This window comes from Electrophorus electricus, chromosome 22 (assembly GCF_041902795.1).
Source record: "Electrophorus electricus isolate QZ-2024a chromosome 22, ASM4190279v1, whole genome shotgun sequence".
Classification (NCBI taxonomy): Eukaryota; Metazoa; Chordata; class Actinopteri; order Gymnotiformes; family Gymnotidae; genus Electrophorus; species Electrophorus electricus.
This window is the reverse complement of record NC_137518.1, coordinates 4,513,405-4,540,684: the sequence shown is the minus strand read 5'-3', so window position 1 is coordinate 4,540,684 and position 27,280 is coordinate 4,513,405. Positions and strand designations below refer to the sequence as shown.

The window sequence follows — 27,280 nt, the reverse complement described above, 5'->3', positions numbered from 1 at the left end:
GTCATGGCTACATAAGTGACTCGCTAATAACTGTCTGCTCTCGCTTTACTTTGATTCACTGCCTTTAAGGGGCGTTTGGCTGGATCTATATGAAAACACCCCCTCTTTGGGGGAATTAACTGTCAGTGGCGCAGCACTGTGCAGCTACAAGTAGTGGTTGGGGTTTGTGGGTGAGCTTTCATGCGTCCTGCACGTGAGACGCATCAAAATGCATCCTGCACGTGAGACAGGGCTCTGAGACTCACAAGTCTTGTCTGTGGCTATACCTATGGATTCATGAATTCAGGAATCTGAGACTTCAGGTCGACTACAGAGCCCAGATAGCCAAGCCTGGCTTTTCCCTGGGGAGACTTGCCAATAATCTGTAGCTGAAGAGCTGTGAAATTAAACCCACAACCTTCCAGAGAGTTGATGGAGGGAGGAGGAGAGGGTGACACTAATTGTAGAATTGATTCATATAGGGAAGTGAACTTTCTCAATTGTGGTACATTTAATCTGTCTTCAGGAGAAGACAAACTAACCCAGGTTATTGTTACTTGCAGTGATGAAGCACCATTGTTAATTATTTATATCGGAGGTGGAAATTTTAAGGAGGTTCTTTTTCAGAGCGGACAAAAAGGTGGTTGATACAGAAGCAGCAAATGTCTACGCGAGTTGTGTGAAATGTATGTTATGACGGACCTTAGCCTCAAGGGAGGGAGGTAGTGGCTGACTCAATTTAACACCTGAGGACAAAAAAGGTTTCTGGCAGCATCCAGCCACTACTATTAAATCAGGACTCAGCAGCTGAGATTTGTTCTGCAGTGTTTTAAATGTGTAGCTTTGGGGTCTCAACTGGAAGTGATAATAAGTTAAAAACACATTAGAAGATATTAAATTATTGTTCAATGCCCAACACATTGTTCTCTTATCACTTTGGGTGGGTGGGTTTTGAGTATCATCTATTATATCATCTGTGCCTGGCTGGGTGGTAAATAACCTAACCAAAGTCATTATCAAGCAAAATAACCTTATTTAAAACCTACCAGATAATTGCTGCTTCATGAGGCTTATAATGATCTTGTGTCATTTTCGGACACTGTGAGTCTTTTGAAAAATTGTCCAATACTGATGCATTGTTCATTTTTACAATGCAATCAATGTGTCATATAGATCTTTCCATATGAGTTCCTATGACTGCAAATGAACCCATTTCCCTTAATTATCCAACAGATGATGGTGAATCATTTCTTTTCTCATACAGTGTGAACTGATCCCAGATGTGACCAGTTTCCCCAACACAATGAAAAGTCTGCCATGATGATAGATCGCCTCTTTCACAATTTTATAACTGTATTGTCAGGCTTGTACACTGATTGATAAATGACCCAATTCGCAATGGGCAAACGGCTCTCACATCACCTCAGCACCTCTGTTGTGCCCAACTCTGCAATGGAATCACACTAAAAGATTATTAAAACATCACTGGGTGACAGAGCAGCATGGAGGCCAGGGGTCCTGAATCTGCAGAGCTCAAGATTGCTAGAAACAATCACTGAGGGTGCTGAAATTTTGATACCATTCTCAGGAAACTTCAAAGGAGTTCACTGACTCAGAAGACAGGGCTGCATCTAAATGGTCAAAGCTAGGTCTAGAAACCTTTGTTCTCTGAATGGGTCTAAAATGAAAAGAATGAAAGAAAGAATAAAAGATACTACCCCAAGCTAGTAGGACACACCAAAAAAAGGATCTGAGAAACTCAATTATGGAAGCTAGTGGTAGAAATATTTAGTGGGGATCTTAATTTCTGTTACAGCAGTGGCTAGAAAATTGTTTTTTCAGTTGAATCGCATTCAATTAATCCTGATTTATACAAATAAAAGACAAATAAAGAAATTAGTTAATCTGAGAAATTATAACAAATTAACAACATTGTTCATTTGGGATATCAAAACAAAAAACCAAAGCAAAACAAAAGTCAGTAAAATAATTATGAAAATGATTTTGGCATAATCTGTGAAGTAAAGAAGCATCAATACTAGGCATCCACTGTCCTAGAATGTTCTGTGGTAGAGAATGACTATACCCAGAAAGACCAAAAATTAACGAGAGCCTTATGAATACAAGATAATTTCCTGAAAAGTGTTATATGTAATCTGTGAATAATACCAAAATACAAACTATATGTTTACGATTGTACTGCCAAGACAGAAAAATAGATCCTCCTGGAGAGAATCAATAAGGGCATAATAAGCTCCTGGTCCAAGGCCACACCATAAAACTTATGCAAGGCCAACATCGGTGCGTAACAAGCAGAAAGGCTTATGGGACATGGCATCAGAAAGAACACTGCATGTGCACCCATGGGAGAAAGCAAGTGAATAACGTGATAATCCCACCTGCTAAATCTACATGACCTTACACAGCCTGATCACATTTTATCAGCGCTAAGATATTTGCAAAACTCTCATAGAATATGCATGTCACTTTTTCCTGCTCATGCAGTTTTTGAGCATGCTTTGGCATCAGAACATGCTCCAGCTATTAGGCCAAAGGGGGGAAAAAACACCACACACACACATATAAGATGACAACACAATCGCCCCTGCATGCAATTTTTATGAGGCTACATACGAAGACAAGGCCCTGCAATATTAATGAAGGTTGCACTTGAAATGGTTAGCTCTTGGGAAGTCATTAACTTTGACAGGTTTATTTAAACTAGGCAATATCAAAACATAAGCGATGATGAAGGTCTCTCTCCTACCCTTCATCATAAGCATACACTCTGGGGGGGCAGATGGTATACTGCGCTAGCACATACATCCACTGACGTAGATAAAGGCTTCAACTGTATTTTAGTAATCAACTGGTCACAGAGCTTTGCTAATTGAATCAGTTTACTTGGAGGGAATGCTAAGTGCTTAGCTGACATGCATCATTTAGACACCGACCTAACAGAGGCATTAGATGTCTACACCAACATCCATAACTCACAGAGAGACTGCAGACAGTCTGATTGTCAACAACATGGTGGGATTTGAACTCAAAGCTCTGAGGAAGAGTTCACCTTCTGTGCTGCCCTTACCATTGCTATTACTGGGTGGGTCGTTCAGAGTTACAAGTATCCCTTAAAGTTTTTAAACAGAATGGGCCATAAAGACTTGTGTGAGTCTTGTGTGAGTCATCATATGATGCACTGAAAAGGATCTCGAAGCAGTGTTTTCATAACCTTTTGATGCAAAGTGTTTCGGGAACATCTTCACGTCCCACATCCATTGAGGGGCTGCATTTCTATTCAGGCTTTTTTTTTAAAAACAACATCAAAGAAAAGCAAAATGAAAGCCATGCCAGACTCCCCTGCATCGCGTCACCGGAGTGAAAGTGCAAGCCCTTTTGATCCTGTGCCCTTGACTTGAGTTAGCATTTACTTATACATTAAAAAATGCAATGACTGGAGATTGCCTGTGTCTCAGAAAAATGCCTATCTGGCATGCCACACCACTGGAACTAATCCTTGCGTTTACTTGCCAACCATTGCTGAAAAAATCCTGACCAGTTAGTGCTACCTAACAAGCCATCAAGACATTAAGACATGGCAGTATTTTTTTTCACGTGTACAGAATTTATCTGCAATAAGGTGTCGTTGCTTATAAAAATCAACATGAGCAATATCTAGCCGAGGACTAACATTTTGCATGCAGGATAATTAAATAAATTATGGGCCTCATAATGGGCACATCTGTTTTATTCCTGAGCAGGTCTTAACGACTTGATAAGTAAACATGCTAATGTCAGATTCACTGGAGAAGCCAACCCCGGGGCAAACAGATTTGAGGTGACTAATGCCAGATGACACATACCTGTAAACAGTGGTAGGTGTGGACAATATGACAGAGGAGGAAAAACTTAGGAATGCCACAATGGGAGAATCATCTCGACACCATCTCAACTTTGTTTATCACACCAGCGGGTATGAGACTGTAATGTGATTTTTTAAGTTAATGTAAGTTGCATTCCAACAGGACATGGTGATCTAATGACCATGGTAACCAACATGGTATCTCATGAAACTTACGGGGCACGTATAATGGTATATATTCTCGTTCCATGTGAAATAATAATGGAATGTGTTCATTTCCACATCCAAAAATGAACTCTCCATAGAACACTGCATTACTGTAGAGTGTGAAATTCAGGCTGAATCTGCTTTAGCCTAGAGCCTTCTTACAAATGCCCTGCTACATTGGACAATGGTATTTCAGCATTTCAAGAGTCAAGATCACATTTTTATCCCCTCATCCCTTCTCCTTCCCACCTGCCAGGCCATCCTCTTATCTTGTCGAGGGAGAGGCAAATATCTTCAGGCTGTCCTTCCCTACTGCTGCGGATGGAGAACTGCAGGTCAACCTCCACCCACAACGCCCACTATATAAGCCCCCTGTGAAAGCACACAATGTCTGATCTGTACTGCTCCTCAAAAGCTGACTGCCAACTCTGAATTTCCAGTGGAAGGTTCAGCCCTTACCAAAGGTCTGGTAAAATACAACAAAAGCCACACAAGCTTCCAGACGTGCAGAGGTAAAGATCTGAAAGGGTTCTTCGCAGGAGATCCTAAAGGCCTTCTCTGCAGCATATAGTTGGGATTAGAGACCAGTCCACTTTACTGTAAGCACTTTACTGTAACAGTAATCAATAGAAATACATCCCACCTCCCTCAATAAACTGAAGTGAGTGGGCCTAATTTAAAAAGCTATGCAACACACTGAATGTGAGACCCTCAATCCGCAAACAGCATAACACCTTGGTAGCTCTATATGCATGAGAATGGGACTTAGGTGGAATTCATACTGATTAAGATGAAGCTCTGTAAGAATGAATTTTGTTCATTCTAAACTGGAACTGTAGCGGTGGGTGGAGCTCATGCCACCAAGGTCGCTAATTAATGGGAAAATTAGTTCTGATTCACCACACCTTTGCACTTACAAATGCCAAAATGTGCTACACAGGAAAACAATGATTATGCTTTTGTTCTAATTGGCTAGCTGTTCCAGGCAAGCCAATTAGCCTTATTGTGCTGTCTTACTAGCTATTGGTGGAGGCTGATCATGCAGTTGCCTTTCAACTTCCAAATGTGTATTAAATGTTCCTGAACCCTGTAACAACAGTTCTATGCATTCATCCTAACATTCCCCATCATCGAGGACTATGATACTGCAGGCCATTGCAGCCAATGATATGATTTCTGCCAGTTCTCATCCACTTCTTCCTCCTCTATGACATGATGCCAGTGTGCTTCTGTGCCTACACTCTATTTTTGGTGTAACTGCTGCGATCCAAGACAACTGCTGAGGTCAAGACAGCTAGATGCTCAAGAATAACACAGTAATATTATGATCCCTATGGCCATAATCACTGAGATAGAGAGTGTCCACAGTAGGTCAGAGAGCAAAAGGGAAAATTATACTAAAGTATAATTTAACTATACTAAACAAGACAGGCCAGCAATTATTCTTATAACCACAACATGAACTACCATTATTCTTTCTAATTATGAGCATTTGTGTTTACAACTAAGTCACAGGGTTGTCTAGACTTATGATGTCTCATTTTGGTTCTGCAAATATAATTATAATTGTCAGATCATTTCATTTATTTTACTGGGCCCACAGTTATTGCTTGTACCAACATGCTGCACATCACTCAAATTTTTTGTTACAGGGTTTTGATTATTTCACCATGACAGAACACTGAGCAGAATAAAATACAGCCCATGAAATAAAAATGAGCCACTTGTCATTCAACATTTGCTCTCTGTCCACTTACCCACCTGGGTGTAACCAAAAAAAAATGTGGCAGAATTTCTCAGTCTAGGAGCTGGCCAACAAACTCCTTGATGTGGCGCCAACAGGCTGCAACCTCTGAGCCAAAAGGAAGTCTCTGAGGATGGATCGCAAATTATTCTGTGGGAAACTTTCACAGTTGCCCAGCCACATACAAAGAATATCACTGATGATATGGATTCTTAGATCACTGGAGGAAGCATCATCTATTTAAGAATCCATGAGAAAAAAATAAATTTAGTATTACAACATTACATCCCCATGGAGCAGTTGTCATAATCCGTTCATGTAACTATTCTGTAATTAGTATGGGACTATTATGAAAGATTAACTACAGTGTCTCTTATTGCCACTTCAAATGCTGAATGTGTCATTATGTAAGGATGAATCTAATTTATGCCCTAAAAGGTACAAGTTAAATCTCAGCTGTCTTTCTCCACTAATAAGAGAGAAGGGAACACTTGTTCCTAGGCTCTGGCACACATTTGTTTGGCATGACCTGTAAATGACGTGAATGACGGTAGGCACTGCATCTACAGCCTGCTGATGAGAGTTTTATCTCTGCTAATCACTGGTAGGACTGATTCTCACATATACTCTCATAATAGTGTATCTTGTACCAAGCACTTCACAGGATTATCAGAGTTGTCCATTGTCAGAAATACTGGAAATCATTTCCCATAAATGACATTGCTGTGATGGGCAATCAGATAATATTGTTAATAATACTGTAGCATTGTAACATGTTTTTACTGGATAAAGATGCTTTATTGGTGGAATGTCAAGCGGAAAGCCTGGATGGTGTGTGTTGTGGTTTGTGTTGATGGTTTGTGTCCAGCTCACCGGCTTCACGGGAGATATGCATGAAGGCTTCCACGCCTTTCTCGCCATAGCTTCCCTCCGAGGCCACAGTGGAGACGTAGTTCCAGCCCATGGCCTTCACAATGTCCACCATGGCCTGCGCCTGGAAGGAGTCGGGAGGCACCACGCGTGAGAAGAAGTCATAGCGGCGGTCATCACTCAGCTCCGGAGCCGTGGAGGCGTAACTGATCTGTGGGATCTGGAGAAGCAGAGGACAGGGGGCAGCGGAGAGCTCCTTATCACAGTAATGTCAATAGACTGAAGTATAAAAGCAAGTCATGAATTGTTCTGGAAATCTCAAGGGCAAACAATCCTCTTCTGAGGCACAGAAAGAATGCACTGAGTCATACCAGCTTTTGAATCCATTGTGCTTCCCTCAGAAAACAGAAAAAGGCATAACTACCTGTTTGGAAAGCAAACCATGTTGGATGCAGTGAACTCTGACAACATATGACACATTGTTGAAACAGATAAGCTGCAGTAAATTTAGCCATCTCCACAGAAATGGTGGACCGCACCTCACCTATGCAGCGGGCACTGATTATGAGGGCTGGACTAAATGAGTTCACTGTGACCACATCGCACTCGGAATGCAGTAGCAGCATATTTTGTTTTGGATAATAACAGCACATGAGGCAATAGATTTGCCTGCCATTGCCATCGCTGTTGCTTCATGCACGGCTGCCGAAGACACATTTATCATCTTCAGACAAGCTGCATAATGCCCTCGTTGTACTGTGAGTTATGTAATGAAAGTGCGAGTGGCGCCTTTAAGTGCTTCGCCTCGGTGGAGGCCTTGGTATGATCAGTGCAGCCCCTGAAACACTTGCAAAGCACAGCGCTTGAATTCTGCCCACCCCGCTCTGGAGCAGGACAGGTCCAGACCAGAGCTTGGCACACGCCCAGCTCGGCGTCAGCACACAACACGAGGTCTCAGATGCCCGAACTCCGTCTGCTAAAGCCTTCAAATGAAGTTACGAGGATGGCAAAAGCGTCGGATCTCGGACCCGGGTCAGTGTGAAAGGACCAAAGGACCTCGGGGCAATTTTTATTAATGTGCTCAATAATTCGGTTGAGCTAAATATTCAATACTGGGATGATACAAGGATGCTTTCTGTCAGATGTAATAATTCTGAGATGAGAGGGGCAAATGACAAAGGTTAAGGAGTGCTCACACAGCCCCAGGCTATGCTCACATACAAAATGCCTCATGTTGAGAGAATCCTGGATTCCAGGGAGAGCCTGTTTCAGCACCTTGGTTAGCTCCTTCACTGACACGAAACACGGGAAAAAAGTATTGTAAACTCAAGATGTTTGAATTTCCATGGTTATGCCACTTCTAAGATGCTGTGCTAAGGCAGCAGCATGTGAACGTGGCTAGCCTGCAGCAGAATGCTCCTTACAGGATCCTCTTCAGGGCAAAATAGGCTTTTCATGCTGATGTACAGCCATGTGCCTCTGCACAGCTTTTATTTTAACCATTGCAATAAACCACATCACTGTTCTGCATTCATGAGGAATCTCAGTAGAAGAGCATCATCAGGAGGTGCCTCTGCTTGCCCTATGTTGATACTGTTCTGTAAGAAAAATCAGTCACATGACTGAAAGAATCTGATTTGTAAGAAGCATTGTGAATGCCAGCTCAGCCATATAGCAAACTGCTGTCTTTTTCATTCATCCAGCAACACTTACTGACAACACTTACTAGTCATACACTGTAGGGCCTACTAGTCTGGGGAAAGACTTTAGAGAAAGACAAGCCCCGTAATGAGCGCTACAGAATTCTACATCATTTTAAAATATAGTGTTTTCCCACACTGCAGACATGCACAGCTGCTACCTGTCTTACTATCTGTGTGATCCATTTTCTTACCATCTGAGAGACCAGTCTGAAAGGCCTGCATTCCGGGAGTTCCTGAATGCTAATGTAAACCCTCCGTGAACTGTAAAAAAAAAAAAAAAAAAAAAAAGCTGTTTTATTTGACCTATGACCAAAGCTTCCATAGCAATTATGTTCCTACTTCCTTTCTCCCATTTTTTTGACACAGGCCTGGGATTACTTAATCTTTAACCATGCAAACCTAATCTTATGCTTCCTATTTGTCCATTCCCCACTGTCCCTGCCTCCTCCCATAAGGGAACTTCAAGCCAGTTTAATTTTTACAAGCCGTCATTAATATCAGTTAGAGGTCCGTTCTGCCACAATCTAACGATGGGGCGAGCACTTTTTCCACGCTCGGGTGTGAAGGCGGGTGCAGGAATAGCTTGTACTACTCAACGGGGCAAACATCGGCATAGCAGCCCCGGTGCTCGGAGAGTAAACAACAGTAATGGCTGCGTCACACCGAGAGCCGTGCCTCTAAAGCGCAGCGATGAAAGACCTCCACCGAGCTGTGAGCAGAGCTTTTTCTGCAGGCCCGCCAAGGAGCTGTCAGTCGCTATGCTAATTCCTCGCCTGTCATCCTGTGCCCCTCACCCTCATCCCCCCCTTACAACACATGTTGTATTTCACACATAAAAAAAATTCCATCTCTTAGATGGTAGTCAGCTTGCCCGCAAAGGCTTGTCTAGAGAGGGAAGGGATATGCTACAGAATTCATACTTTTAGACCATTTTTGGCATTTAATATATTTTTAGGATATTTATACTTATAGTTGATACTTTTATACTTTTAGAGTTTAGGAAAGCAGAGTACTTTTGGGCAAGCCTCCAAATGCTCCAGATCCTCATGGTGACAATTTTTAAATATTTTGTTAGTCACTTCAAGGGTTGTGTATTAATTAAACTTACACATTTGTAAGTATCTAAAATTATTATGCTTTTAGAAAACCATTAAGTCGATAACTGCAGTCAAAAGTCTAACCTCATTTTTTGAAAACACGCTTGCCTCTTTCTGAAACTCTTACGTTGTGCTCTAATAAAATATATATTAACACATATTATCAGTGATGTTGATCGCAACATTCATTCATCCATGACAACAATTTTAAGATAAGCCCCATCTTAAAACCCGCTTACGGACGCAACAGCACAGTTTATATTCAGCCCTGCAAGTCTGAACGAGATATTTCTTATTTGCATTGGACTTGATGATTGAAGTCTGGAGTTGGACGTACCTGCCCAGGAAGCCTCCAGGAAGAAGCCTCTAGCCTACAGACTAAAAGATAAAATACTGCACCCTGAGGTGGGGTCATGAGCTCCAAAAAGCACGCCCACCCTCGCATCACTTTTATTCTCCCCTTCTTTCAGTCTCCTTTCTCTCCTTTACACACACACACACACACACACGGAGGAGTGACAGAAATAATATCAGGGCCCAGTGTCATGGCTTCGGCCCCCTGCAACCCGACACCTCCGTATTTATGTGTCTGTGCTGATGACAAGGTGGACCGTGATGAACATTGTGTGTCCGACAGTCTCTGGATGGGGGCTGCATTATCGCACTCCATTATCTTGTCCATCAGGGTGACCCATCAGCGGACGGATGCTACCTGTGTCCTCGATGTCTTGAAGATCGTCCACGCTGAGCGAATGGGGGCTAAGAATGGGGCACCTAGCTGGTCGTCTGTCAGGTGAAAGTTCCACTCCACCACGCAAACCACAGAAGTCCTCAGACAGAAGTCCTCAGACAGAAGCATTACTGGTTGCTTTTGTCCATTCATTCCTGGCTGGTTATCAATGTCAAGTTTAATATATGGCTTTTAAGAGAAGTAGTTGGTTCAGATATCTCATTCATTTGGTCTATGTAGTTTCTTGCTCAAATCATCATAAATAGCTTTGCACTGTCACATAAACTACTATACTACTGTAAGCTATGAACTGCACTATCTGAGAAGAATGAAGACTCCCAGAACAGGGAGTCCCAGTGATAGTATTGGACATTGGACAAGATCACTGACATGTCCAGTGTACATTTTCTCCATCTCCATTTCCCTCAAAACAAGAGTGGGGCTCAGGATGATTAACTTTCACTATTGGGAAGAACTTGCAGAACATGGGCGATTAAAGAGAAGATTCAGAATGGGAAAATCAATAAACGACTCCTGTACGTTTGAACCAGAAATTCAGCTGTATACAGGTCAGAACTGAACTGTTTTATGAGATGGCATTAACTGTTCAGTAAATGACCATAATTTGACCCCAAATTAGTATGCATAAAATATGCTCTTCTAGATTTCTATACTGGCAGTATATGCATTGGGCCAAAACAACTGATTGTAAAATCACAGTTAATGTATTCATCCATTGTAAAATCACGATAATGGTGTATGTAACATAGCACATAAAAGACTGCTGACAAAACCCTGCAACATGCTCCAAGCATATACACATACAATGTTCATCCCTCTTAGCAATACATCACCAACAAAATGTGATGATTTAAAAAAGAAAAAGTAGTGGACATGTCTGATATAATGGATTATCAGGTCATGCCTGTGCAATAAGTGGCACACATTCCTGTTCTATAGACTCAGCACTTCTTAACCCATAATTAAGGACAACAGGCATACAAAAGCTAGGGGCTTCTGATACAAGAGCACGCACGGGCCCACAATGCAACTTCAACAGCGTCTTTTAGTTCTGCAGTCCTTCCACTCACCATCTTCCTCTTAATTAAAGAGTGAGCCACGCAGACCACTCCCTTCCCCTGAAGCCAGCCCACAAGGTAGGAGAGGTGACTTTGGGGGTGGTGGGTGACGGGAGTCGGCAGGCCACTAGTTGTTGGCTGAGATGTGTGTGGAGTGTTTGCTGAGTTTGCGTGAACCATGAGGTGAGGAGTGCACCAAGGGTGTATGATCTTGCCTGTTAAAAAGTCAGGGAGTGTCTGTTTTGACCACAGCATCAGGAATGTACCCTTCTAGCTGGATGCGCAGTCACTAATTCGCTGAATCATGACGCGCGGGCGCCTGCGAGTCGAGCTCAGGAAATCAAATTACCATGCGGAGGGCACTGCTGATGTGAAGTTCATTTGCCTGGCCTTCTACAGTGGAGGATTTTAATCATTCTGACCGCAGAAGGTGCAGCAAATCACTGATTTCATTACAAGTGCCCATTCTGCCCCTCTGCCTCTGCTGTTCCTCAGACAAAGAACGGCTGCGTGTTCGCAAGTCGTCCCTCCGTTTTCCACAGCATGCGCTTGCTCAATAAAATCACAGAGATGAGGTGAGGAAGGGGAAAGATATATTGTGGCAATAATCGCTAAAATGAAAATACTTTGGCTAAATAACAGGTGCTAGCTTTAAATCAGACCCAGCGGATGTGAAGCTGTTCCCTTTTTATACTTCCTTTATTTCTACTTCCCTTTTTAATCCTTACACTGCGTAAGGGCCCCTAAACTCCAGCTGCATAATTCCATTGTTGTTGGATTGCTCTAATCCCCCTTAATCTGACATGTCTAATTCAGTTGTCCGACATGTTTCCAGTGGCAGCGGAATGCAGAAGGAGAGCTAAGAAGGGGCATGTGAGTCAATTCCATGAGGGCTATCATTGTTTTAACAGAAACCCTGCCAAGGTATGGGGGGGGGGGGGGGGGCATTGCCAAGGATTAACTATTTTGTTCAGTAAGAGAAAGAGTCAGACAAAGGAGGAGACCCACATCACGCAATAAGGATTCCACAGAGCCTCTGGGTATATGGCAGTGACATCAAGTATGTGGTAGACACGCAAGTAGGTCAGCAAAGTGTACCTACATTGCCAGCCTGCCTCAAACACTAGCCTACTGCTTAATAGCCTAATACTTCAAATGATCGCGTTGTCTCCAAACATGGGGAGCATGAAACACAAAGTGAGCTCTTTCGCCTCTCTTTCATAAATAAGTCAAACACTCCTAGATAATCCATTTTGACAGCAAAACCAGATTTTGCAGGAGTCTGTCACACCGCTTAGCCATTCTGCTGACTTTCTCCATTAAAAATGTTACTTGTTGCTGACTGTGCTTTGCCAGTATTGCAGCAACTTTCTCCAAACTTCAGGATTTTGTTAACAAAGTTCATTTGTCAGTTAGTACGTGTTAGAAGGGTTAATAAACCATTTTCACTGGCACTATAGCAAGTCTGAGATGGAGAAGAGGAAAGTTTGTGGGGAGATAATTCTGATTTCTTTTTCAATTCAGCTCGCCCATAATCTCCTCCTTATGGTGGTATTGTTGTTTCGGGTGTTATTATTGCCTAAAAAGGGTTACTGCTGGGACATTATGACAAACAGTGGATTTAACATACTGAAGTTCTGGGACACCCTTGAAGTGATCTCCATAACCCTCTAACAGCAGGGAGTCAAACAGTCCATTGTGCAGTATATATTCTCATTACCAGTAACAGTATGTACTGTCATTAAAAAAACAATTAAATAGTTTCTAATTTGGTTATGACAAAGGCAGACTCCCTCTTTCGTACCATGGAAGTGCTAAATTTTGTCAAACTAAAACTTCAGTGTTGTGAAAATGATGTTGCTTCCGCAGTCTTTGATTTGCTGTCTTTGTTCATTGTCCATGAAGGAACAAAGTAGTGTGCTTTGAAATAAGCCTGTCAACCACATACCACACCCCAAAACACACACCACGACCACACATACATTATGACTTCAACGCCATAATGTAAGCGTTAAGGTAATGCAGTCATGTGTGCTAAGGGCTGAGATGAGAGTACTATTTCACCTGGTACCCCAAGGTCAGTAAAACTGCTGGAGTCGAGCTGAGTGACCTCATAATCTCCTACCTCTTCTCGCCTTTGCCATGAGTACCCCTTAAGGAAGTATCCCCCAACACCAACACCACCACCACCACCCCACCAAAAAAGTAGAAAATGCTGAAAATATTTCAAAGCTACCATGTGGCTAATTGATCCCACAAGCTTTAACTCTTTGGCAGCCAGTTTATTCATTTTGCTTGAGATATTTCTTTTGTTTTTTTTTCAACCACAGCAAACAACAGTTGCAAAAATGTTGAGCTGTATAACTGAATTATAATTACCATGTCTTACGGAGACACCGATATAAATACCAAAACTTCAGTCTCACAGTCTTTTTAGGCACATAAGTAACTAGCTGAAGCAGGAAAATCAACACATAGTGTAGCTACATGTCTTGTTCCCTCCCATTTTCCGGTTTCCCCTTTGTTGATTAAATAGTACATCCCCTCTCTTCTCACACACTGTGGGCTACACAAGACCGGAAGGAAACCCTCGACTTTTGCAGCATTCCACCGTTGCCCATTTGTGTTACGGTGTGCCACATAAAGCCCTTGGTGGGTCGTAAAAACCAAGGGCGCCAGCAGCCATGTTTCCAGCCGATAGCAAATGTCACGTAATATCCACAATAGCATGTTCTGCAGCGATTAGTTCTGGGCAGCCGGACGAGGCCATAAAGCTGAGCTGGAACAGAGCGCTGCCTTCTGGGAAGGTGTCGCGCGCGGCAGGTCAGGAAAATGGGTTTCAGCACACTTCTAGATCCCACAGCGCAGACAAAAATGTCCTTGCGCCACCCCAACGTTCTGCAGTGATACCTGAGCCCCATCTGGGAAGAGTGGCACAACACAGCCAAACCTTTTACCCTGGAGGACCTGGGTGTAATTGGATCATAGCACAGCACAGCTCGGACCGTCACTTTGCAGGGCAAAGGACTGAAACGCAATCAAACTCCAATTGTCCTTCTCTGAAGGAGGACACAGGCAGGTCAGGAATCTGGGTAAAATATGATTCTCTGCTAAGTGGCCATATTAGGCCAACTGCTTTTTGGCAGGATTTCATACACAGTTAGTGTATAGGGATTTTTTTCCAGCCAAACAGTCAACAATTTGTATAAATCTGACTACATTTGCCTCATTTCCAAGGCTGGCGAGTTCTCTTTTCTCTCTAGTCCCTCCAGTATTACCCAGAATTATTCTATGGAAGACATATCTGAAATCTGTACATATCATAATAGAATAAATGAACTGTTCTTGCAATTATGAGTCTGTATAAAACAGTGCAATGAACAATTTGTATGAAATTAACCCCCCCCTAAAATGTTTAATTATTCCCTCATCTCATTTTACTGCTTTGATTACGAGAGCTATGGTGATTTCTTGTCAAATAAACGAGGCTAGTAAACAGGAGAGTATGAAGAGAACCGAGGCCAAACACTGATGGCCTGCTCCCCCTCCTCTGTGTGTGTGCGGAACGTTTCCTTGCCAATAGAGGGAGTGACAGCTGGTCCCTTCCCCATGTACTGTAGTAAATGCTAAAGCCCATGTGTGGCCTGCAGATCTGCTCAAAGTAAATAAGGTTGTGCTCTCATTTGTCTGATAGTGACGAATATAGTGCATAAACATCACTTTAGGGTCGTTGCAGATCCTGCTTATGTGCTGTGAATACATATTGGAATTACACAGCACAGGATATTAGGGTATTGCTTGTGCTTGTGTTGTTCATACTGGGTAGAGTGATGCAAGATGTATTCAAGTGATCCTTTATATTCATAGCTATCCTGCATGGTTATACTAGATGGAAAATCCACCTAAACCTGAGTAGAGAGGCACCTAATAAGGAAGTATATCTAAACGAACCCATACTCAGGAAAGCACTGAAACGCACTTGAGATAACCTTGAGCCAGATGATGCCGGAACTGGTGGCTACTGCCAACAGCCCCCTTGCGTCAGCCAGGGCTAAAGTGGCCTACCAGGGGAGAGGATGCCAGCCACCCCCACAATCTGCCCTCGCTGACTGCAGAGGTGAGCGTGCACTACTTAAGCCAATTCGGCCCTTCCAGGGCATCATGGAGGGCAGTGTGCCAAGTGGGGCAGAGACTTCATGGATGCTCCGCCCTGGGGAGTCTCACAGCCAGGGCAGAGAGCCGTTTGGAGGGAAGGATGGAAGAGAGAGGACTCTGGGCACACTGCCCGGGGACATGAGCAGTCGACTCCCCAAACCACTCCATGGATTATGCCCAGTGCATTTTGGGAAGCAGCGTGCAGAGATTAACACTCCCCTCTTTGGCCATAAGGCTGTTTTCCCCTTTGGTAGAAGCATTGAAACACGATGAAAGGCAAACATACCTTACAGAGGATACACAGCGCGTGTGCAATCATGCCCACACACCCACACACACACACACACACACACACATACACACACACACACACGCACAAGCATATACACATGACTATATTTATGGTGCTTTGCTATTAATCTCAAAGCTATTAATTCCTGGAACTACATACCACTATCCTAATACCGAACCTTAACGATGGCATTGCTGACCATTTTTTGGCCTTTACAGTTTTCTGCAATTTTTTTCCTTCAAGAGCAGAAAGGAATTTATTTCTGTTTTGTTTCTGTCATCATGGGGACATTTAGTCCCAAGAACAGTAAAACAGAGTAGAGACAGACAGACACACTTTTATGACCATGCTGTGCTGTTTGTAATTACCCCTGACTAACCATTCCTCAGTAAGTTCCAAGTGATAAAGCAGGCTTGACATTAATGGAATTTCTTCTCAATAGTCATTATAGACTTTTTTCCATAGCTCATAAATCCACTCATGACAGTGACGATGACTACAATTTAATTCAAAACATCACAGACACACTGAAGGCATGATTGCCACACTGAAGGCATCATATATGATTACCCAAGATGATCTTTCTTATTTAATGACCAATGACCAATGTGAACGACCACCAGATAATGATATGATTAACTGTGACTTTATGATGTCTTTGGGTATTAGGTCTACTGATTAGCAGAGCCGATGGCTGGCACTGTCTTTTCTCCCTGCCCAAGTTTATCAGTTTCCTCAATCAAATATTCATGCTTTTGGCTGTTCGAGTGCTTTTAGGTTTGTATCTCAGTACCCAAATAAATCTTTTGTTTTAGAAAGTCAGTAAGAATTTAATTTAGAAGGAATTCTTTGTATTGCCTCATTTCAATCCAACACTTTGCACTGAGTATTGGACTACCATCAAAATTGCTTAACTGCCTTCAGTTTATTCCAAACCCAACAGCCAGAGTCCACACACATCACAAATGCTCTGCTCACATTAGCCCGTACTACATCAGCTTCACTGCTTCCTTATTTCTTACACATTCTTTCCCATATAGTTCTGATCCTGGATGTTTTGTGGTCCCTTGTACTAGACTCTTATCAAAGGGCAGCAGGGTTTCACTCCTGTTCCTGAACTCTGGAGTTCTCTACCATACCTCTTTGTGACTTGCTTCAACTTGAGCCTTCCTCATTATTCTCTGTAATATTTGGCCCCTCCATCTCATTACACTTTGTTCTTTGTGAATTACACAATATATATGTAACATATTATTATTCTTCTTATTATTATTATATGTAATTAATATTTATTTATTATTATTTTCTTTTTTCTTGCATATTAAATTAAATTCTCACCTCCTTTCAGTTTATGTTTCCTTAGAAGGAGATTGGCTTGTTCTGTCTCAACCACTGCTTGCTTAAAATGGGCAGTTTAAACAAAAACTTCATAAGCTAAATACAGGCCTGTACATATAGCCACTGGCTTTGCTCACACTGCCTGAATGACAATGAAGCTTGAAGTGCTAAGACATTCTCCATGATGAAATCTCTTTACAACAGCATCTCAGATAGGAAATCATGATAGCATATGCTTTAGTGTGTGTGGGGGGGGGGCACATTGGCTTATAAATAGCACATAGGAGGAACAACAAAGGTTCTGCATTCACTTTTGATTTTTATATTATTATTCAGGCCTCATAACAGCAAATTTGCCATTTCAGAAAGTAGGACTGTGTTTACCCCAACTATATTACGTATGGCCGCAAAACGAACTCCATCTTGCAGAGCAAAGTGAATTATAAAGCACAGCATTCATGGTCCTACGAGCCAAAGCTCTTACACAGTGTCAATGAGAAGCCTCACTTTTAGATCAACCCAGGAATGTCTTCATCCCTGGAAGCATCTACCTGCCGGAGTCCCTACTGTTGCCTAGTTTTTGTCTGCCTTCATCTGCAGGACCTCAGGTACCTCAATCTTCACTAAAGAGCGAAATCGGGTCTGAATATAGTGTGAGTATGCCTGCATATGCTCTGTGGTAGGTGACATATAGGGTTGTATGTGTGCACTAACAGCCCTGCGTAGAGAGAAAAAAGCTTTAGGCTAACTGAGTGTCCAGTTTGCTAAGATCAACAACACAAATGGTTTAAACAACACAAATGGTTAGTTCACTGAAATATGTATAGTTTAGTTCAATTTATTCAGTTTAGCTCAATCTATAGTTTAGTTCAATAAATCTACTGTGCCTCACTCACCAACCATTCTTAAAAGTAAATTTCCTCTTAAATCCCACTTACACAGTTTTCATGAAGAGTCTGACATTCACGAATGTTTTCTTATCTGGAATTTGTTCTGAGGTAAGAATAGATACTATGCACACACAAGCACAATCAAGCCCACTTGCGCACATTTGAACGCTGACATGTTTGTTCCAGATAATTCAGTTATTGAATTAGTCAAAATAGTTAATGAAAAATAGTTATTTAAATAGTTCATTGCATTTTGTTCAGTTCTAGTTGTGTAATTTTAGGATTTAAATTATATTATTTTAAATTTGTAATATATATTTTAATAATTCTTTCCATTTTTTTCATTTAGAAAGTATTTTAAAATAAATAAACACTACAGTAACATTTCACTTCACATCAGTTATGTTACTTGAGATCCAAGGCTTGCAATAATTAGTGAAATAATTAAAAAAGGTTAAAAAAGGTCAGTCAGTCTGCATTGTGCAGTAATTAAGGAAAAAAGGCAGAATTCTGAGTAATAAAGTCAGAACTGTCAGAAATAAGGTCGGAAATTCATGACATATTGTTGCAATTTAGCAAACTTTTTTTTTTTTTTTATTGTGGCTGAGACAGGTTTCCATAGATTTCTGTGTCTGCACACAGCCCTGCAGTCTCGTGCCCTTTTATGGGGCATGGTGTTTACTTATTTTAATTAGGAACAACTGGTGTGCACTTACAATTTATGAGGACAATAGGATTCGTTATTATAAGACCAAAGATGTGAACAATTCAGTTTAAGAACCTGTCATGAATCTGATGTAGACTTTTTCTTAGAACATTTCTCAAGAACAAATTTAGGAAAAACTCTGACCCAGTGTTTTTTTTTTTCCTTTCAGTCTGATTAAATGTCGATACAGTATTTGTTGGATTTAATGAATGCTTATGTGATGTAGTTACACAAAACTGCAATGTGACACGGTAACCTCTTCCTGGAATCTGTCTCCATACAATGTGTGAAACTGGTGCTTGTGAACAGAGGGGCTCTGATGTCTTGGCCTCTGAACTTTCAAAAGGAGAACCGCTGCCAAATTTCCCATTTACATACAGTCTGCCTGCGTGCACAGCCCACTCCAACAACTTTGTTTTATCCTTGTGGAGTGCACCAGTCTCTAAAATTGCCTTTTAAATGGCATCATTTTCGAGGATATTTCCCATGGCACCCCCCAAAAAACCCCTAAAATGTACTATTTCAAGAGCAATGGAAAAAACATGGATATAAATGAAGATGGTATGTATTTAATATCATTTTGAATGCTTGTTCACACACTCAACACTGCTTAACACAAAATCATTGAGTTTAAATTGTAATGTTAAAACCATAATTATTAACACAAATATTAGTAAAACAATAATCAGTAGGTGTCACTTTTCAAAGTGGTGTTTATGATAAAAGGAACTATGGCATTCTTACGCAATAAAGCACTGTTACCTTGTGGCAATGATGTTTACCTTGTCTAGAACAAATATTACTTCATGCATCAAAGTACCATTTAATATGTCAGAGCTCTGCTGCACTACCAGTACATGCATTCTCTCCCTTCCAGTAACGAGTGTGAGCCTTTGACACTCATTGTATCGTCGTCTGCTCTTGTCAAAATGCGGGGCCGCTTAACCCTTGGGCAAGAGCGACTATGACTAATGTGGTATTCATTCAAACAAAGCATGCTGGGTATTGAAATCATTGGCCGTAACAGTGCCTCCAGTGAAGACTGCTCATTGCTTTGTCAGTAAACCCAGATCACTGCCTCTGACCCCATGAGTGACATTTCCGTTGCACTCATTAAACAATCTGCATTGTGCTCATTAAACTTCCAAGCCTGGAACTTAATGCAGCAAATGGGATATACTTGTACCTTTTTTGCCTTGGCATTGTTTAATAATGCTTTTGTTCTTCCCCTGCATGCACATGTCATGCATATTTATTTATTTAAGCATTTATTTGCACCTGCTAGGACTGTCGTGCTGACATAAACCGTTCATCTGGGAGATGATCTAGCCACATCTGCACTCCGAATAACCTTGCTCAGATGGACACTTCCGTGATCGTGTCTTTACAATGCACGAGATCCCACTAGCCAAGAAGCAGAGAGCCATCTAGCTCCTGTTGATATGTCTGGCAAACAATAAAGAGAGAGCACTCCACATGTCTACACATGCAGTTGATCTACTGAGAGGGTGACCGATAAATTTTACATCAGGTTGGATATTGGAGTTTTGATGCTGTGACTCAGCGGCACCTCATCTGAATGTAAATGCGATGACCAGGTTCCGTTTCGTGGAGCAGGAGACCCGTTGGGAATTAAACATGTCAGCGCATACTCAGTCCCACTGTTGCCATCAATGTGAAAAAAAAACCAAAAAAAACAAAAGAAAAAAAAAAACCCAACAAGAAGAGTGTGACTGGAGAAAATGAAGAGCGCTATAAACTAAACAGCCATTCGCCTGCCAAACAATTAAACCCAACTGGGCCAAAAATACATTTGAAGAGGTAACCTTGCAGCCATCTCTTTCCCTGCACCATTCTTGGAGCATAATAATTCAGGTTACAGTTTTATTTAAGAATAGTAATAATAATGGGTTCCTCTTTGTGGTACTATCTGCCCATCTACTGTGCTCCAAAAGACTATGAAGCGCACAGAGATTTGTATAGCAACACATTGCTATACACATGCTTTTTAAAGGCAGTGTTGGCGGTATCAGGGTACAAAGCAATGAGTTACAGTAATCTAATTCATTTTCACTGTAACAAAGTAGTATAACATATTGTGGCATCTGTCACAACCATGGCTGTGAGACAGAGGAAACCAAGGGCGTGTCTACATGTTGGCTGAGCTCCCAGCAGTTCATGCAGCCTCAGAAAGACAATATTTAGTTCATTCACACTGTTTAATATGCTATTCCTCATTATTTAATATTATTTAATATTCCTGATGATTACTGTACTGTGTTGAATGGTTTGAGGTAATTGTGTGTGGTTTTGAAGGAAGTGTGCTGTCCACCATTATTGGATGTGGTGTCACTGAGAGATAGCCGCCCCTCCCCCATCCGAAGACAGGCAGTATGGTGTGTGAGGCTGCTCTCAAGCCTTGTTTAAAGATCGTTTTGCCTTAATAATTGCCTTAAGAGCAACAAATGAGAGCATATTTTTCTCTTCTTTTGCCTCATCAATGCAATATTGGTGTCAGAAGTGAGATCTGGTCACAGAATTCGTAAGTAATCCCATGGCAGATCTCAGTACTTGTCGGCCAAAAAGGAGGGGAGGGTTCCAAGCATTATGCCATGCCTAAGCCTGACAAAACCTGCCAGCAGCTGGCTGAAAATGGCACCGCTCGAAGGCTCAATAACGGACATGCTTGATGACGATGGTGGCAGCACTCAGTGATGGTTGCAGCCATCTTGGGTTTGGCTTGTTTTAGCGTCGGTTTGTCAGAGGGCTCACTGACATAGCCACCTTAATACGTTGCCTCACTAAAAAAACGTTCTGCTGGACTGACAAGAGTGACCATGCATTCTGTAATCTCTGTAGCCAGCTGTCTAAGACCCTAGTATTGGCATTCACACATGTGGGGGACAGTTTGTGGTGGATTCTGACACCAGTAACAAAGGCACTGGATCAGTACTGTCTCATGTCCTGGATGGAGTGTGACGGTGTACTTCAACCAAAGACTCAGCAGACCATAGTGCACGCACTGTGTGACTTGACCATGGTATATGACTTTTAACCATGGTATAAGGGTTCCGACACTTCAGGCCCTATCACTCCATCTATGCTGTGTACAGACCACACCATGCTGATCTGGCTCTTGCAGTTCATAAAGTCAGAGGGCAGAGTCACAACATGGATTGCAGCAATGCATGAGTACTATTCCATACTGAGCTGACACCCCATCTGGAAGAGAGCTGCCATTAGTGTGAGAAGAGAATGGAGTAGGCTAATGAATGCTTCACTGCTATGACTACTACTGATGAGAAGACATTCCAACCTTTCAGTGTTGAGGAGCTCCAGAAAGCTCAAGCTAAAAATGAGGAGTCCCGACAAATGCTCAACTGACAGAAAGAAGGATGGAAGCCATGATGGACAGAAGCCACACCTTACGGGCCAACCATTTAGGCCTGCCTCTTGACTTTGGATAGCCTGGAGTAATGCGATAGACTGCTGTATTGGCAGAAATGCCCACTCCAGGAATGTGTGTTTGTCAGTTGATTCCTCAGAGCCTGTGTTCTTGAGGCTTTGCTTAGCCCTACTAGAGTGGGACACTTTGCGAGACTTTGCGATGGCTTTGGCAGTGACACATTTGGCCACGCTTTAGCACCATGTTTACCTCTGTGACGCATGTGATGTATGTGATTCCCAGATCATTACGGAGATGTACAAGTAGCTGGAAGTCAAGAAAACATGAACGATGTCACTTCATCACAGAGTGACGGGCTGGTCATTCAATTGCAAGCTCACTATCCAGCTGGCCATTGTAACTGACAACCATCAATGAGACTGGGACTAGCATCTGCCTTTGATGCTGTGGGTGGGTCAGACAGCAGCCCAGAAGACCACTGGATTCACCACAGCCATGTTGATTCAGGGAGAGAGAGAGAGACCAGGTCAGAGGTGGACTATGTTGCTAGACTATGTAACACGATGGAGGATGTGCATCAGATCACCTGTCAGAATCAATGCAGAGCCAGTGTGCATTAATAGCAGGTGTCAAGAGAAGACATTTGCTCCAGGTACAAGGGTGTTGTTCCAAGGCAGAGAAAGGGACATTGCCCCAAACTCCTTTTGGGAGGTACCATGCAAGGTGGCTTGGAAGCAGGGGCATGGATACAGGTTTGGTGAACTCCCAGTAATCCATGTAGCTCTAAAAGGCATTAGCTGTCCGAAATGCTCTACTTGTTTTCACTCATTCACTAATCAATACAGTCATTTCTATATAAACTGACATGCCAAAAGTCATGGGATTGCAGTATGGGATTTGATTATGAAGTGGTGTTACCTCGGGAGATGGCTTGGGAACACCCATACCTGTATAAATTGTGATATGTTATCTTGTGAGTGAGGCTGAATAATGGCCAGCTTGTTCAGGGCAAGGCAAAGTGAATTGTCAAGAGTTCAAACAAGGCATGATAGTGGGTGCCAGACAGATCGGACATTCTATTTCCAAAGTTATCCTTGATCCACAGTGTTATGTGTGTACCGGGAATATGTCACAGAAGCCATTACACACCTACAGTGGACAGCGCAGTAGCCGCCCATGGGTGCTTAATGATCGTGACCAGCGGTGTCTAGCTAGAATTATCCATGTGAACAGACAAGCAACTCTGCCAGAAATCACATCTGCATACAATGGAGGAGGCCCCACACACATATCCCAAAGGTCATTGCGGTGTTCTTTAGCTTCCAATGCATATGGGAGCAGAAGACCCACCAGAGTTACTCTGATAACATCATGACACTGGACACAGTGCCTCACCTAGGCTCATGAAGTTGCTAACTGGACCCAACTGGTACCTAACTCAACTGGGTTGCGTCCACTGGTCCGCTTAAACACATCATTGACCAGAGCCTGCTACATTTCACTGCTTGGTGATCATTTGTAGCCCTTCATTGACTTCATGTATCCCCACAATGATGGGATATCCCAGCAGGAATCTGGGCCAAGAATTGTATCTAGGAACATTCCGGATAGTTCTGAAGAATGGTGTGGCCCAGACAAGCATTTATGGGATGTGGTGGAGAGGTCCATTCACATCCTGCACAAACAAACACTACAGAGTTGTGGATGATTATCCAGACGTAATGGCTCAATATCCGTCCAGATGTCTTCCGTCCATTTGTGGAATCAATACCATGTCGAGTTTCTGCACTTTGCCAGGCTAGAGGGCATCCTACATGATACTAGTTTCTTTGGCATGTCAGTGTAGATTATTACATAGACAGCATTCCAACAACGTCCCTGTGCGTGTGTGTGTGTGTGTATATGTGTGTGTCTGTGTGTGTGTGTGTGTGTGTGTGTTGTTCAATGGTTTAGGGGTCACTATGTGTGGATTTGCAGGAACTGTGCTGTCCACTGTTGCCAGGTGTTGTGTATCTGAGAGACACTCCATTTTGCTTGGAGTCAGGCAGTATGGTGTGCCAGCCTACCTTCTCAGTTCTGTAAGAGCAATAAAGTGCATAAAAGAGAGCATATTTTCCTACTATTTTACCTCACTAACACTACAATATTACAGTTCAGTTATTAGCATACTTAGCCTTAAATTATTTATGTTACTTGTATGTTTCAGAGCAGATAATATTAAACACTTTGAATGTATTCAAAACATAAATTACATCTATATGCTAATAAAGTGCCTTCCCTTTAAGATAAATTGTGCGTGCGTGTGCTGTCCACCACAGATGGCCTGCGTAAGGGGAATTGCGAATGTCATCAGTGACTGGACTGCAAGGAAAGGATTTTACAAACTTTGCAAGAACAGAGTGGAGGAACAGTGGACAAAGTCATTTGAATTAATCACATTTACAGATCAAAAAACACTGTGAAGTAAAGATATGTGCAAATCTGAAATAACTTTCTACCACAGTAAACTAGATAAGCACTCTGTCACCTTGTCTGATCAGACAGCATGCTACAAAGCTCAAAGCTGAACTCCCTTGAGTTAATATTTAATTATTAATTATTAGTTTGTCTGTGACAGTAACACCATGTTAATCCTTAATTTATAATGCATTGTAAATGCATTTATAATGCATTATATGGCATATATAATGATTTATAATGCTTGCCAAAAGCCTGTATAACTACTCATAAATAATGTAGTTATATAGTTACAACACCTCATGAAGGAGGAGTTCATAAAAACATTAGACATACTCATTTGTTCATGAGCATGATAATAAGTTGCAATGCACTATAACAGGTCCTGATGTTATAATTTATGAGAGCATACAGCTTTGTTTCTCAAATTGCCAATTATTTACAAAAGTACCAGTGAAGTGCCTTTTTAAATGGCTTTTAAATGTGAAGGACACTTCATATCGATACATAATGTTTTTTGGGTAGTGAAAAGTGCCATTTACAGGCTTTAAGTGAAGTGAGGTAATCACAACTTGATCCACAAATAGGACATACAAATTGGTGTTTTGTGTATTCAATAATTAAAGTTTTATAAAACCTGACTTTATCATATTCTCTTGCTTTATAAAGTTTTCTGAATGTATCTATCACTATTTATGAGTAATTATGTAGGTATTATAAAGCATTATATATTACAAATGATGCATTTGAAATGCATTTATAATGAATTATAAATACAGGCTGCATAGGAAGTGTTACCACAACTTCTTCAGTTAAGTTCTGACAAATAAATTAAACAAAATAAATAAAGGCCCTAAAAATATTTTATCTATACCTACTAATGTTTTTTGGCAAAATAGATTGTTGCTAGATCATGACTTAAATAATGAAATTACCAATTCTGATTAGATATGACAATTATTACTGCTTCTAGTAGTGTCTAAAACCACACTGCACCTGTCAATTTAATAAATAGCAATCTAATTTAAATGGTGATCTAATTTAGTTCCCACCCCCTTTAATTTCTGGTTAATTCAAGCCACCTATAGTATATTAGAAAAAAGTGACAATGATACTTCTAGAGAGACTGATCATTTTTGTGTTTTGTCTTTTGTCCTATGAATCAAGTCTTTGTGTAACTGTGTAGCACTGAGTGCAAGTAACAAAACAGTCCAGTAACTCACAAATAATCTAAGAGACGTTTGCCTCACACAGTCATCTTTGCACTAGAAATGGTGTGCATTCTGAGTCACACGTATCTTTGCCTTGGCGTCTCGCCCATGTGAACAACGTTTTTGTTTTATTCCTCTTCCTTCACTGCTTCGCAGAAGAAGAGGTTTATCTTCCAAAGCTTGGCACCCGGAAGCACTATTTTAATGGCCTCCCCCAAGCACCAAGCCTCACACCCGGAAATCAAAACCAACAACATACATCAAAAACAAAACCTCCCCATGCACTCCACTGAACTCCCTTGCTTTTGGTTAATCCCAGCCTATACACAGTTTGTATCAAGCAAAACCTACAGACATAAATTGAAACTATGCGTTGCATTCCCCATCCTGGTTATGTGTTTGTTTATGGAGAAGTGTGCTATTATCTTATTATCATAGGTTTTCATGGTTCCACTTCCCATAAGGTATTTTTGCCAATATGAAACATTGTATAACTCGGGAACGCCAATTGTCAATGATGTTTCTGAGTCATTAACACAACGATACATTCAAATGGACTTTGGTTACGCTATTAATGAAAAGGTTAGAAAATTCTGGGTAACAATGCAGCCCAAAAAATATTAATCACAGTTGCTCGTAATTTCACTAATTTTGTTCTTAAAATTAGAATATATGTCTACATATATTAACAAAATCATTTAAAGGATTGCTGTGCAGCACACACATAGCTTGGGCTTATCACATAAGACAACTTTGAGAAATCTGGTTTAATTAGGCTTACAAAGCTGACTTTATTTTTAACCTGTGCGTAGAGTGACTTCAGAGCCATATTTTCATATTTGAAGACAGCTCCCTTCATCATTGGTCTGTTTCCCCAGTCCAACAGTACCTTCTGGTTTGATAGAGTGAGTACACTCACTGATGACACAACTCGCATCAGTGGAAGTCCTTGACACTTACAAGAGTACCTTTCTGACAAAACAAGAACTCATCGTTCACCATGTGGGGGACAGAACCTTCAGAGCTGGTACCGCAGTAATTAAAAACTCATGCAGCTGAGAGAGATGCAAAGCTTTCCCGCCGCACCTTGCTTGCACAAGTCTCAGTTCTCTCCTTCTCTCCCTTTTCCTCCTTTCCACAACAGCATGTGATCTTTCAAGAGTGACCCAGATGCAATCCATACCTCATGCTTGATAAATGACAACTGAAACTCCATGTCGTTGTAATCTGTTGGAGGAGTGCATGATTCAGCAGATCGAGAGGTATCCGCGGCAGCAGGTTTGTCAAGAAGGAATCTGTCAGAATGCAGTGAAGCTGGAGGTGCACTCTTTCACTACAGCTCCTCGACAGCTCCTCTCTTCTTCTCTTCTTTTTCCACTGCTCAACTCCTTTCAAGAATTCAAGGTTATACAGATGTCCTCGTCTTTTACACCTGTGTTCCTCAGAGACTCACAGACTGTCATGAGCTCATAACTATATATATATATATATATATATGTGCCTTCACAAGCCTTCTCCAATGTAAAATCTTGCACTTAAAACAGTAGGCAGCAA

General features: G+C 41.7%; 1 protein-coding gene across 5 annotated transcripts in view; it reads right to left on the bottom strand.

Annotated features, from left to right (window-relative positions):
• grm7 (glutamate metabotropic receptor 7) overlaps positions 1-27,280 on the bottom strand; it is a 124,834-nt gene that overhangs the window by 74,728 nt on the left and 22,826 nt on the right. For 4 of the 5 annotated variants that reach the window (XM_027001868.3, XM_027001867.3, XM_027001866.3 and 1 more), the window contains exon 2: positions 6,666-6,882. In XM_027001868.3, coding sequence (XP_026857669.3) covers positions 6,666-6,882 — 217 coding nt within the window. Of the gene's footprint in view, positions 1-6,665; positions 6,883-8,556; positions 8,627-27,280 lie in introns of all 5 variants that reach the window. The other variant, XM_081705312.1, reaches the window with a different exon arrangement.